The sequence below is a fragment of the Megalops cyprinoides genome, chromosome 22, assembly GCF_013368585.1.
Source record: "Megalops cyprinoides isolate fMegCyp1 chromosome 22, fMegCyp1.pri, whole genome shotgun sequence".
Classification (NCBI taxonomy): Eukaryota; Metazoa; Chordata; class Actinopteri; order Elopiformes; family Megalopidae; genus Megalops; species Megalops cyprinoides.
The window spans coordinates 18,539,757-18,553,274 of NC_050604.1; the positions used below are offsets into that span (position 1 = coordinate 18,539,757).

General features: G+C 44.0%; 1 protein-coding gene across 3 annotated transcripts in view; it reads left to right on the forward strand.

Moving 5' to 3' along the window:
- Window positions 1-13,518, forward strand: part of LOC118769839 (prominin-1-A-like) — a 68,064-nt gene that overhangs the window by 42,315 nt on the left and 12,231 nt on the right. For all 3 annotated transcript variants that reach the window (XM_036517183.1, XM_036517184.1, XM_036517185.1), the window contains exons 4-12: window positions 2,943-3,063; window positions 3,443-3,506; window positions 4,529-4,618; window positions 6,891-7,108; window positions 7,550-7,624; window positions 7,867-7,930; window positions 10,843-11,002; window positions 11,811-11,963; window positions 12,843-12,966. In XM_036517183.1, the coding sequence (XP_036373076.1) occupies window positions 2,943-3,063; window positions 3,443-3,506; window positions 4,529-4,618; window positions 6,891-7,108; window positions 7,550-7,624; window positions 7,867-7,930; window positions 10,843-11,002; window positions 11,811-11,963; window positions 12,843-12,966 (1,069 nt within the window). The remainder of the gene's footprint in view (window positions 1-2,942; window positions 3,064-3,442; window positions 3,507-4,528; window positions 4,619-6,890; window positions 7,109-7,549; window positions 7,625-7,866; window positions 7,931-10,842; window positions 11,003-11,810; window positions 11,964-12,842; window positions 12,967-13,518) is intronic.

Genomic DNA, 13,518 nt, shown 5'->3' on the forward strand with positions numbered 1-13,518 from the left:
CATTTCAAAGGTGCCATGAGTGGATTTGAAATGCTCTCAGTCCAGTCAACAAGTTTTATTTTTAAAGGCAACAGTGAGGAAAAAGTTGAGAAGTAACTGAACGTGGGATTGCAGCGCACTTCACTCTCTCCCGTCTTGTTGGCAATACTGAGGTACAGTCATTTTTAAAACGATCCCTGCTGATAGACAAATTGGTGGTCTTCAGATTACAGGCCAGGTAATCGTCTGTAGGCGGCGCAGAGCAAAGTATCGGGGGGAACATCTGTAATCAGATCCTGCTGGGTTTCTCTTCCATGGACTCAGTCACTGAAGTGGGCATGAGTGGGTTAGTGTTGAAAAGAAGTGCCCCATAAAAGAAAGACTCCCGGCTCCCATGGCCATTTTTGAGACACATCTCTTTGTCGTGCCCTCAAAATGGACGTCAACACGCAGGGAATGTATTGGGTTTGCCCATTGTGTCTTTCAAAAGATGCATTGCAGAGCAAGCCAAACCATTCCCAACTCACAGTAGAGGCTTGCGTCATATAAAGGCCAAGTATATCGTTTTTGCACTTATGCGTCCATCCCAAAGGTGTTATGTTTTTCTTCTCTAACCGTGCGTAGTTATAACCACAGTCACACCCATTTTACTGCAATCAGATGGGACATCCCATGACTTTTAGCAGAATAGTGTACGTAAAAGCCTAAAAGGCAGTGATGCCTCTGTGCCCAAGTCTCGGGTTGCTGCAGGATATCCTGCCTGTAATGAGCACGATGTTGTATTCCAGCCCTGTGTAGTCACTGAGTGAGAGACACAGTTTGAATGCTAAGCATCCATCCCCACTGCCTCTGTAATAGAGGTGCTACCCGGCTACTATATAATGTGTGGAAATATGCCTCTCGCTCTTTAATGGCCTGTGATCAGTGGTAACAAAGCTCAGCTGTCTGAGAGGGGCATCCGTGCAGAAACTTCAGCCCTCCCCCCCAGGCTTGGTTTGAATCAGCTGTGTTCAGTTGCTCATTGGTGTGTTAGAGAGCTGGAGGCTGACCTCTGACATCATAGTCTGACGCACACAATCAACAGACTGAACACAAAACAATGACGTTGGTAATGTAAATGTGGGGCACCGTTCATCCCATTGTAGCTTGTCATTTACCTACAGTGCAGTCTGGAGCAATGGGCTAGCAGTGAGGTGTAGTGGTAAGGAGCAGAGCTCGTAACCGAAAGGTTGCTGGTTCACTTCCCTGCTAGGGCGCTGCGGTTGTACCCTTGGGCAAGGTACATAACTCACAATTGCCTCAGTAAAAATCCAGCTGTATAAATGGATAAAATTGTAACCTACTGTATGTAAGTCACTCTGAATAAGAGTGTAAATGACAATGCAAATGTTTCCAGCCAGGGCTCATCAAAGGCTTGAGACATTTGGCAAATAATGACGGACAACAGACTAAAACATCAATATGGTGTCGAGGAGTTAAAGCACCGGATTGAATAGAATAAGGTTTAAAACCTCTGGAGTGAACCTATCTCATTCAAGCCACCACAAATTCCTGCAAATTATTCCACACATGTATATCTCTCTGTGAATAATCACTTTCTAATATAACTGTGGCACTCACTTTTAATTCACTTTAATACAGATGTCCTTTTGATTCTGAACTTAAGGGTCCGGCAGCCCACCTTATCAATCACCTTCAATGCAAAAAGTAAAATGAATCATCCGCAGCAGCCAGCCTCGGGATCTTTGATTAATCCAGTATGAACGTCCCCTGTTGATTTTTCTTCTGTTGCAAAAGCGGTGCTGAAGCAGGTGATCCTTGTAGTCAATTCAGTATCTCTCAGCAGATCTGCTAGGGAGGAACAACTGATGCAAGAGCTCAGGTGTGAAAAACCAGGTTTGACTGGTGGGAGATTAAATGCAAAAGAGGAGGCAGCACCTTATCTCCTGTCTGAAGGTTGCTGCACACGTCAGCGATACCATAATACCTTCCTTCAGCAGATATGCTAAGTGTGCACTAAATTTGTGGTTCATGAGTAAAGTAACGTGATGTGTTGATAGGCTGCATGCACTATATGTGTATGCTGTTGTTCAAAGCCTTGGGGGGAGTCCTGAAGAGTAAGCTCTTCCTTATCTACAACAGATTAAGACCACACTTGAGGAAGTGGCCCTTAATGAGCCTTTTGATTACTGCTACTCTTAATTGGGGGGAAAAAAAACATTAATGGGAGACTGTAGAGAGGGGAAATATTTTGTGTATGAAACTTATGAATGTGGTGGCAAGGTGACTGTAAATGACCGTAATATAAATGACTGTAATGCAAGGAGATAAGAGAGAAGTTGTTTCTGAGTCTGGGTTGCTCTTAGTATTTCAGTGGCAAGAGGCATCTTAACACACAAGTCTGAATCACAGGGATAATGCACAGGTCACAGTAAATTATAAACAAAACCCCTTCTGATAGAGAATATAATATGGAATAATCATCAAAGGCAATCTGTAAGAAATACTGTATCTTAGAAAACAACATAATTATTTAATCATTTTTCCCCCACATTCTTTTCCCCATTTTTATTCATTCTTCATTTTAGAGGAGTGGTCTTGCTCTCAGAACTCTGATGTCAGTTCTTTGATGATGCTGGAATGTACAACAATTCTCCTGAATGTGTGTGCTGCCACCCCCTGGTGAGGAGTTGATACCACACCACTTTGTTGAATGCAAAACCACAGTACCTGAGTGACAAAGGAGGTGAACAGTGATGTAAAATAGTTCTAACCAGTCAACAGGTGAGCTGAGCCAGGAGGTAGCTGCAGTAGTCTGAATGACCATCACCTACAAGCATTGCTGCGAAGCAGGACCACTCTCAGTCCACATTCTGCATAACCCCCATGTGGACACATCCCAGGGGTACGACTGAACCCTGATCGCAATGGGCTCACAGATGTCTGCCCTCCTTTTTCCTTAGGGCGGGAGTGCTGTGCGCTTACGCTGCCAACCAGAACCTGACCAACCAGATCAAAGACACCAGGAGACTAGTCAACACCAACATCAGAGACCTCAAGGCATTCGCCAATCAGACTCCATCGGTAAGCAGAAAATCTTGTGATTCTGGAGCTCACAATGTAAGAAATATGACCTCAATGTAAGTGCAAAGACAGAGGCCGACTGAGAATGTGCATCAACAAATTAGCATCCTCCATGACAAAGCCATGAAAATAACTCTACAAATAATGTTGGGCTGTCTGTGAGGGTGTGTCTGAGAGAGAGAGAGGGCCACAAACACAGAAAGAGAGATAACATTCCTATTGTCCGGTGTGTGAATGGCTTTACATTATACAGGAATACAACCTCACATTTGTTGCTTAAATGAAGTGACAGTAAAAAAAACCTGAGGTTCATTTTCGTTTTGGAGGAGATATGATATTTATACTTCTTCTGGCTGATAAGACTTTGTTTGTGTTTCAGCAAATCGACTACCTTGCAACACAGTACACCACCGCCAAGAACAAAGCCCTCTCTGACCTAGATAGTAAGTACAACAGAGAGGCCTTGCATGGCATCGTGTTCCTGAATGATCCTGCTTTCTGCCTCCCAAATTGAGACTCGAGGCACTCTACATGTTGACAGCAATTAAAGGCTCCATTTGAGTTAATCCCACGTGGAAAATGCAAATAAGAAGTTTATTGCCTCAAACCATACCTGTTTTTCCTTATAAGTCCTTTTTTAATAGCAGGTTTAGAAATTTGGGCTGATTCATGCTAAAGGCATACAAATGCCTTGGAGGCTAAAAATGCAACAATGTGGTTTGTTAACATTAACTGGATGAATACGTTAGTATCTTTTTGGCCTATAAACATAACGAAAAAAAAATGTATGTTAAAAAGCTTCATTTTGCACTATGAAGCTTTGGACTATAACTCCCTTGCATTCAAATAGATTAATTGAACTGGCAAATGTTGATGGCTTCCAACATCAAGCCCCTCATCATGTTTTGGCAAATGCCTGTCTGTCAGAAATACATCAGCATTTGTTAGCTCAATAAACATAATTAGACCCAAGGGAGCTGCAATTGCTGCCGCTTATCTTTGATAACTGCTTTCTTGCTAGCTAGCTCTGATAGTAGCTGCTTTCTTGTGTAGCTACTGTCAGTGTTCTTACAACTGTCATCCACACAGTTTATATTCCCGTTTTATCTTTGTTCAATCCCAGCGCTGCTCAGTTAGTAATTCCTCATTAATATTTCACTTTAGTGCTCCGTGGAAAGGCCTGCGAGAAAGCTTAGCTTTAATCTCTGCATTTTGGTAATGCTTGTGACATTAGGCATTCTCTGCATGCGCACGTTATGCCGAGTGTGAATCAGCCCTTGTTCTGGTTTTAAAAGGACTGTTCCACTGATGTGCAGATCGAGATTTCATCAGGTGTTTCAGTGGACATCGACATACTTAACTACTGCGCAACACATGAATCACAAACTGCAACTGTAAACACAGTAACCACGATCGCAGCTGTTGGGCATGCTCCTGATTGTCTTTTGATCCCTTGATATTGCAGATATCGGGTATCTGCTTGGTAATAAAATCCACGCTCAGCTTGGGAGAGAAGTGCTCCCTGCTCTTGATGCAGCGTTAAGCATGGCCTCAGGTATGGTATGATCTGCGTTACTTTCTGTCAGCTACCCTTGTGCTGTTACACATGAGCCAGAGAACCAGTGTCTGACTAAAGGCAGATGTATGACTTCATTTTTGTTCTTTTCTAATTTGTTTGTTTTGTTTAAAATTACTTCAATCAGATTATATGGAGATTTGTTCAACATGTAAGGAATCATTGGACATCATTAATTTCTGACGATGATTACATAGTGTCCCTACATAAAGATAAAAGTGGGGTTAGCCTCAGAATTTGATATATATTTATTCTAATTATTTTCAAACATCAAATATATTTCCTGATTCTGATTTCAGCTAGAAATTTCTACAGCACAATCGTGGCCCTCTAAACTGTGCTGTCATGAATAGCCACTGGGGGGAGTTTAGAGTTTGTGGTTTGGGACAGTACAGCTGAATTTATGCTCTGGTAAGCTTAATATCACTGGACAAACACACAGCAGTGAGCATACTGAATTTTTGTTTGCTTTCATCTTTACACTTAATTAAAAATGGATTATCAAATTTCAGAAGCTACTACATTACTGTGTATTTTTGTCCTCTGATTTCGGTCATTTATCTTCGTAAAAAGTTTCGGAATCTTTTTATTTTCCTAACCAGTTTCAACATCCCCATTAAAAGAAATGTAAGGATCTTGGGAAAACATTCATTCATCTTAGAAAGTGAGATGTATTTTCTTATGAGTAAGCCATTCATTTTTTATGCCTTAAGAACTTTCTCAATAGCTCAGATCAAAATAAAAGTACCGCACTCTTCCAAAATGACACCTTGCAATAATCAAACTTTTCTAACTTGCTGTAGAAGACATAAATTACTTTCTCCCTTCTGCGACAGCTGTCCATAACCTCCATCAGATTGGTCAAATCTTGTCAAAGGAGCAGATATTTGTTCAAATATAATTCTACAAACACCAGCATACCTATAATCAAGATCATTTTATCTGCATTTTAAAAAATTGAAAATTTGTATTTGTGCGGGATCCTTACACAAAGATCATACAAGGTATTGATAGTGTGATGGCACCGCTGCAATAACAGTGATCCTGAAAGCTGGTGTGTTAAAACTATGGTTGTATTATGAGTTTTAGATTGGCCATAGTGCATATACAGAGCTGTTACAAAGTGCCACCGTCCCCACTGGTCAATGTATTATTTTTCATTCTCATCATTTCTTTATATTTCTTCTGCTCCATCCTTTTCTTTTATGTTTGGCTCAAAGTCAAAGTGGAGAGGGCTATCAAAGGTAACGTTTTCTGGCACCCCCCGACAGTGCTGTGCTCCCCACTCCTGAATCGTGCTCGGTGTCGTGTTTGTTTCTGACGGTGTTGCAGCGTCCCTAACCAGGCCAGCTGGCCAATCAGAGTAAACCTGTTTAAAGGACGCGTTCCTGTGGACCGGTCAAAGCCCACCGTGCTGGTTTTAAGATGAGGTTTCGTGGTGGTTATGGAGAAACCGGTGCCCTGTTTTCTTCCTCCATACTGTCCCCATATGTTGTTCAGTCGTTAGCTGTAGAGGCTGTGATGTGGTAGGGGTCTCTGTCCGACAGGCACTGTGTGTGTGTGTACCTTCCCTTTTCACCTATATGTTGTATACCTGATGTTTGAAGGGCCTGGTTTAGTTTTCCTCTGTTTGTTTCTGCATGCTGAGCACCAGAACCACCTGTGCCTTTTAGAGGCACAAATGAAGCAGTTTCTATCCCAGTCCATTTGACTGGAACGAATCTGAGTAAATAAATATATTGGTCTTTTTTCTTGTGTTGCCACTCACCTCCTGCATTGAGGGAAAAGGAGCAATCCTGGCCAACAGTTTCAGCCAATAACCGTGGCCAATAACTCAGCCTTGGCCAGCATTGGATATCTGGTATCTGGTCCCAGAAACAGCTCTCAAGCGAACGCCAGAGACATACTGTTACCCTTTGTCGGAGGAACAGATTTGTTTGTTTGTTTTTTAACCAGCAGAAATGTGTGGGCCCGAAACAGCACAGTTGCTGTGAATTCTTGATTAGATTAAGGTTCCCTCGGAGCTCCGTTTTTTCACTGCGGCAGTATCATGATATGAGTTTTATCGAAGAAGCGCCTGGAGACTTTGCGGCGTCTCTGTGCCCAGAGGGGGTTTGTGCTAGGGCTGAGTGGAAGGTGGGTTTTGGCCGGGTGTGTCCACGTGGGATGTGAGTGTGTCCTGGGGTTCTAGGGGGTGTGTGTGTGCGGTGTGGTCAGCGCTGACAGCGATGCCCCCTTCTGCTCTGAGCAGCCATGCGGGAGACCAAGGAGGCTCTGGAGAGCGTGAGCGCGGCGCTGGAGACCCTGCAGGACGGCACCAGCAAGCTGCAGAACAGCCTGAACAACGTGCGTTCCAGCCTGGGCAACACCCTCAACGACCCGGCCTGCTCCAACGGCGCCGTCTCCCACACCTGCAACACCATCCGCGGCACCCTCAGCCAGCTGGGCATCAACGCCAACTTCGCCACGGTGCGCTATCTCTCTCTCTCTCTCTCTGTCCTACCTCCCTCTCTGTCCTGTCTCTTGTCTTTCTTTGGTCTTCTCTCTCTCTTTCTGTTCTGTTTCTTTCTGTCTTCTCTCTTTCTCCTCTCTCTACTTCTGCCCTGTTTCACTCCCTCTTCCTCTTTCCGTCTCTCTGTCTCTGTGCTGTCCTTGTCTCTCCCTCTCCCTCTCTCCCCCTGTCTCTGTTTTCTCTCCATATCTGTCTCCCTCTCCCTCTCTCTCTGTCCAGTTCCTCTCTCACCCTCTCTCTCTGTGCTGTCCCCCTCTCTCTCCCCCTCCTTCCCTCCTTCCCTCTTTCTCTCTTTCTTTCTCTTTCTCCGTTCTGTCTCTCTCTGCCTCCCTATTTTGTCTCTGATTGCTTGGTGCGCTGAACGTGGCACTGATAGGTGCGTTTGCTCCATCTTGCAGCTGCCAGAAGTAAGTCAGCAGCTGGCAACTGTGAACGTCCTTCTCAAGACTGATCTCAGCAACATTGTCCAGAGGGTGAGTCTGACGGCCGTTGGTGTAACCTTTTTAAAGACTGGTGCTAAGTTGACCATATGGCTGAACCATAGCCATCACATTGTGTGCCTACAAGGCACACCTCTTTAGTTGGGTAGGACTACAGTGTGCACTGGTTCTTGCTCTTTCATTATATTTTACAATACATTATTGTCAGTTAGCAGATGCTCTTATCCAGAGAGCCTTACAGAGTGCAACTTACTTCATTGTTTCCTGACTTGCAGGGGTACTCGTCTTTTAATGACACTCCGACCATGGTGGAAGAGCAGACGAAGAATGTGGTTGCAGGTAAGGGAGAGCAGTAAGGTTTATCCATGCGTTAGTCAGCCTGAGCATGAAAAACTGTAACCAAAGGTTCCCGTGTCCAATGTATTCAGCGCATACATTTTTCATTGAATGTAGCCGTCCCAAAGATACCTTTAAACACCTGCATACATAGGTCTTTAGTCTTTCCATGTATACTTTATTTTAGATGCTTTGCTCAAAATCCCATGGTGCTTTTTCAACCTGCACATTGTGTATTTTTAAAAGAATATGTTTACTTTCCACTGGCTTGGGACTCAGAGTTTTGTCTTGATTTAAAGCAAACAGATACACAGTATGTTATCTCACTGGCCTATCAGACATGTGAAACCATTAGTCAGTGTGTGCACTTCCTGAGGTTTACCCTTACTGTATTTGAACACCTGGTTATTGGTGTGCAGGTGCGCTGGTGAAAATGATCAATGTTGATATTCATATCACCAAGAAAATGACAGTGGTCATATGTATTTGTAACATTGCGTTCAAAGATAACTCAGCAACACAATTAAGTTCGACCATTAATGTCTGCAGGGTACCATTCCAAAATCTTCACTCCCTTCGAAACTTGAAAATTTTCATTTTTATATTTGACATAACTGTGATACCATGAATGAAATGAAAAGCTTCAAAATGATCACAATCAATTTTACAATTTCACTCTTAAGCTCACAGATTTTTTTTTTCTTTCAAAAATAATCATTTCCAAAATATGCCACTGTGCTGCAAAAATGTAATGGATTGACACATTTGTAAATTGTAAATTACAATGACTCAGTTTTTTTTTTTTCTTTTGTTTGTTTTTTTTCCTGTGTATTTGTGGAACCTATTTCTCTTAACTCACAGCCCTGCCTCGTAAGTGACATTGACCTGTGGGTTTTTGCCAGCCTGTAGGGCACTGTGTTTGTGGTAGAATGTGGACGTGCCATTCCCCGGTGCATTCAGTCACACAGATGTTCAAAGCCTCCCCTGTCAGCTTTAAACAGTGCCTGATGAGCAAGGCACATGATGTTCCACAAACATTATGCCACAAGCTGTCACTGTTTGTGTGCATCTGTGAAGCTGTTCAACTAAACTGCTCAACGGAGGCACAGAGCTGACACGCTTGCAAACAGAAATTTGGACGTTCGTCTGGATGAATGCACTTTACAATATCCACACCACCCCAGGCGGAAAAATCCTGTGTAGAACATTGAGTTTCTGTTGCAGTGATCCTGTTGGTGGTCTCCCTACTTCAAGGCCTTAAGGTCCTATTATATCAAGCTGACTTGTGGAAACTTGACAGAATGTTAATTCCCGAGGACTGATCAATATTATATCATGCAAGATGGACATATTATACAGTACAGTGACTACACAGTCCCAATGTGTGAGACACATTAACACTCTGGAATTAGTCACTCTTGTCATTTTTAAATGAGCTCTTGGTTGCTTTCTTTCATGTTTGAACATTATACATAAGACAGATGTAATTACGTAATTATAACGACTTTCTTCAATCTCCTGCCACACTTTAGTTTTTGAGGTTAGCCTTTGAAACTGAGATCTGAATAGCTTTTTCCTCAATCAGGTACTCCAACCCCTGAGTCTCATCCATCCAAGTATTAGTCATTTCTGTTTTCATAAAACAGAGATTGGAGCTAAAGAGCTGGTGAAGTGAATGTCCAGATGCAGCAGTCTTGTGTTGTTTTATGTTGAACCCATACCTCCAATATACACATCAACGGCACTCAGAGTGTCCATCAGCGTCAGGTTGTCTCAGTTATGCCTGATGAGATATTCTGAACGAAGACTCTTGTCAAATGGAGTCTTGTGTCCTTTTCACTTCCAACCACTCTATTGCGTTGATATTCTAGTGATCCTGGCAGAAGTGCAGGTCAGCTTGTTGTGATACCTTGAGGGCCAAGAGGAACACAGTTTGTTATCTCTACGGTGATAAACCACCTATGATTTGGCATATCTAGTACGGATCATCTGAGCATTCCCACATCTTCTAAATACTCCAGACCCTGTGTATCTTTGTTATTGTAGGCATGTGTGAGTACCTGCAGTACATTCCTGTACAGCTGCCCTCTCAAATCATCCCCATATGTTGAACATGTACATGGCCATACTTCAATACATATGCAGAATAATCCTGTGATGGTATTTTATATTCAAATATTTCATGTTCCATAGTTTGTGAATGTTTTTTACAGTTAATACCTAGGAGCCCTAAAACATATATATTGCTTGTTTTCTTACAAAGACGTAAAGAGCATTGGTTATTTGTGCTACTTATTTGTCTTGATAATCTGAAGTCCTCCAGTACCCGAATAGCACATACAGTACAGCCTCTTCAGGCCAGCTTACAGAATCTGTTTCATTTCTGGGTCTATGGCCTCAGGGAGCTGCTGTTCTTATGTGAAAACATTCAGGTTTGCAAGCAGCACCTCTTCAAAGATGAACTATTACAACTGATGGACGGCAGGAAAAAAAAAAAAAAAAACACACCCTAGGTGGCAAGGGGCAGACCATTCAAATGATGGAATATTGCAGATTCATCACTTCATCAGGAAGACGTCCTCATCATATGGACACAACACCGCCCTTTTGACAATCACCATGTCGTCCGTGATGAATGATTACCTCCACTTACAACAACTCACGTCTTTGGCAGTTACCACACGCCATTCGCTGTGCCTCAGTCTCATCACAGACAGTGCATGTTAGTCTACATCTCATCACTCCTGTCCCAACAGCAGTGGCTCCACAGTGATAGTGATGTCAGATCTAATCACGCTGCAGTGAATTATTCGTCATCCACACCCCACACTTTCCCTCAACCGCTCTGCCCTGACACCCAGACCTCAGGCTCCAGTGCCAGCCTGGCCACGTCTCACAACCCTTCTCCCGCGCAGGTGTCAAAAGCATGCTGGACGGCGTCAGCGGCAACATCACCGCCTTCACCAAGATGTTCCCCATCCAGGCCTCGCTGGCCAACTTCACTGTCTTCCTCACCGAGCAGCAGATGAAGATGGAGGCGCTCTACCCGCAGATCGACCAGATGGACTTCTACAGGTGCCCCTGGGCAGCATTTGCGCTGCGTTCTCCCTTTGCGAGGCCAAGCTCTGTATCCCGGGATCTGAGATCCTCAGCACAGCATTATAACTGCCCCTCTGTCCGCATATCCCTCTGTGGTGGACAACATTAGGGGTGGCCAAGAAATCTTGGCTGGGAAACAGCCGTCTGAAAGCCGTGTGGGAGAGATTAAGGCAGGAATGGAAGTAGGTGACGAGCACCATTAAAACTGCCCCTCAAAATCAAAAACAGCTTGATAACGCCTCATTGTGGGAGCATAATATTTTCTTGAAAAGGTCAGTAAGTAGTTGAGAATTAACTGCAGTGAAGGGACATGGTCTTGACGTCATTGTTCAAAAGGTGAAACTCCTTCACTACCTTCTACCTCCTCATATTAAGAATGTCACATAGCTCCTATTATGACCCCTGGTCTAGGGTTAGGGATAGTAACTAATACAGTGAGTGGAGTATCCCTTCTCCTATTCCCAGCAATAACCATGACAGTGAAGCTCGGCAGGATTACATAGTCTATATATCCTTGGACGTAACACTCCCCATATCTTCATATCATAAGCGGATCTGGTGTCAGAAAATAGCAGCCTTTCTGTGAGGGAGGGATACGGACACACAGGCGTGGAATAGACAAGGATGGAATTTCATTCCGATTGTGTTGTGGCAATATCATTTTACAAAACAGAGCCTTTAGAAAACATGTAGTTTGCATTAGCCAAGGCAATCATACTCTTTCTAAGACATCAGTATAGTTTTGATGCTGGGATGCTGGCTGACTCCGCGGCTCCCCCTGCAGGTGGATCGGCTGCGTGGTGCTGTGCTGCATGGTGGTGCTCATCCTGGCCTTCAACTTCCTGGGCCTGCTGTGCGGGATATGCGGCTACGACAAGCACGCCTCCCCCACCACCCGCGGCTGCCTCTCCAACACCGGAGGCATCCTGCTCATGGCGTGAGTGACCCCCTCGATGAGTTCCACCGCTGCTGCCATAATCTGCCAAGCAGAGCTCCGTTTTTACACACTGGACATTACATTTCATTACATTACATTCATTTAGCAGACGCTCTTATCCAGAGCGACTTCCAGCACAATAGAACACGAGTGTATCCATTCAAGTTAAATGACCAACAGTGTCAGACCAGGCTAGCAACACTCGCTGAGTGTGAGCATAACACTATTCAAGCCCTACCACAATTTGACTCGTGCAATCTGATTAGGCATCAGAAGCCTACTGTAGAAGTATACTGCGATATGTTAAGGTTTGGCAATTCCAATTTTGTTATGCAGACAAGTTCAATTTTTGTGACCTCTAACTCATTTCTATCTCAAGGACCACCATTGCAGCCATCTGGGGCAAAATCTCACACAGGGAGTAACAATACATTTCGAATGTGACCAAAGAATAATGCACCCCGTGTTGCTTTATTCATTTTTGACAGGAAGACGTTTCGGTTACACTAGAAGATGTTACAACTGTTTGATCCGACTTAGGCACAATGGCTACAGAAGTATGTGTCAAACTCTGTCACCTTCTGTTCCCCCATCTTCATGTAGGCCTTTGCTTTCTTTGAATTATTGATTATTTTAGCAGATGCCCATATCCCGGGTGACTTGGACCGCTCACATTTACTCACACACGGCAGGATATTTACTGAGGTGGTTTTGGGCTGAGTACCTCGCTGAATGATATAACAGCAGCGGCCCATCTGGAGTTCTACCCACCCGTGACCTTCCTGTTCCCATCTCAGCTCCCCTGCAAAGCGGTGAGCGCGCGTGTCCCTCAGGGTCAAGGCGTGACTCTCTTCCTCTCTGTCTCTCTCGCTCCGGCAGCGGTGTGGGCTTCAGCTTCATCTTCTCCTGGGTGCTCATGGCAGTAGTCACCACCACCTTCGTCGTGGGGGGCAACGTGGAGAAGCTGGTCTGCGAGCCATTTGAGAGCAGGCAGCTGTTTAAGGCAAGTTGGGAGATGGGGGGGGCAGGATGCTTAGCTTTAGAACTGGGGTTACACAGGATAACGCTACAAGGGAATGCTTCATTGTGCACACAATTTATGCCTTCTTTTACAAAAAAAATATATCCTGTTTCCCAAAGTCCTCAGCGTGTTTTGTTAGTTTCTGCTTGGGTGTTTTCCCACAGTGTATTAATCCAGTCTCTTACTTTGGAAAACACATTGCAGTTTTGTAACGTTCATTAGCTCCGACTGAAACGCATGCCATTAAGAGGCACCGTTGCTCAAAAGCAGTTTTGTTCTCTTGTAGTTTAATGATTTTTATTACTGCTACCATCAACGCTAGAATGTTCTATTGTATTCATCCCAAGAGCCTTTTCAGTTGGAGCCGGATTTTTTTTTGAAAAAAGCAGCAAATTGGTCAGTAAAAGCAATGCGTCAGCTTTGCCGTTGCTCGCAGTGAAAAACAGCGCTTGCTTTATCTCGTTCTCAATTTGCGTAGCAAATGCCTTCATCCGGAGCAGCCCGACAATCTTGTGCATCTTAAACATTCTGTCA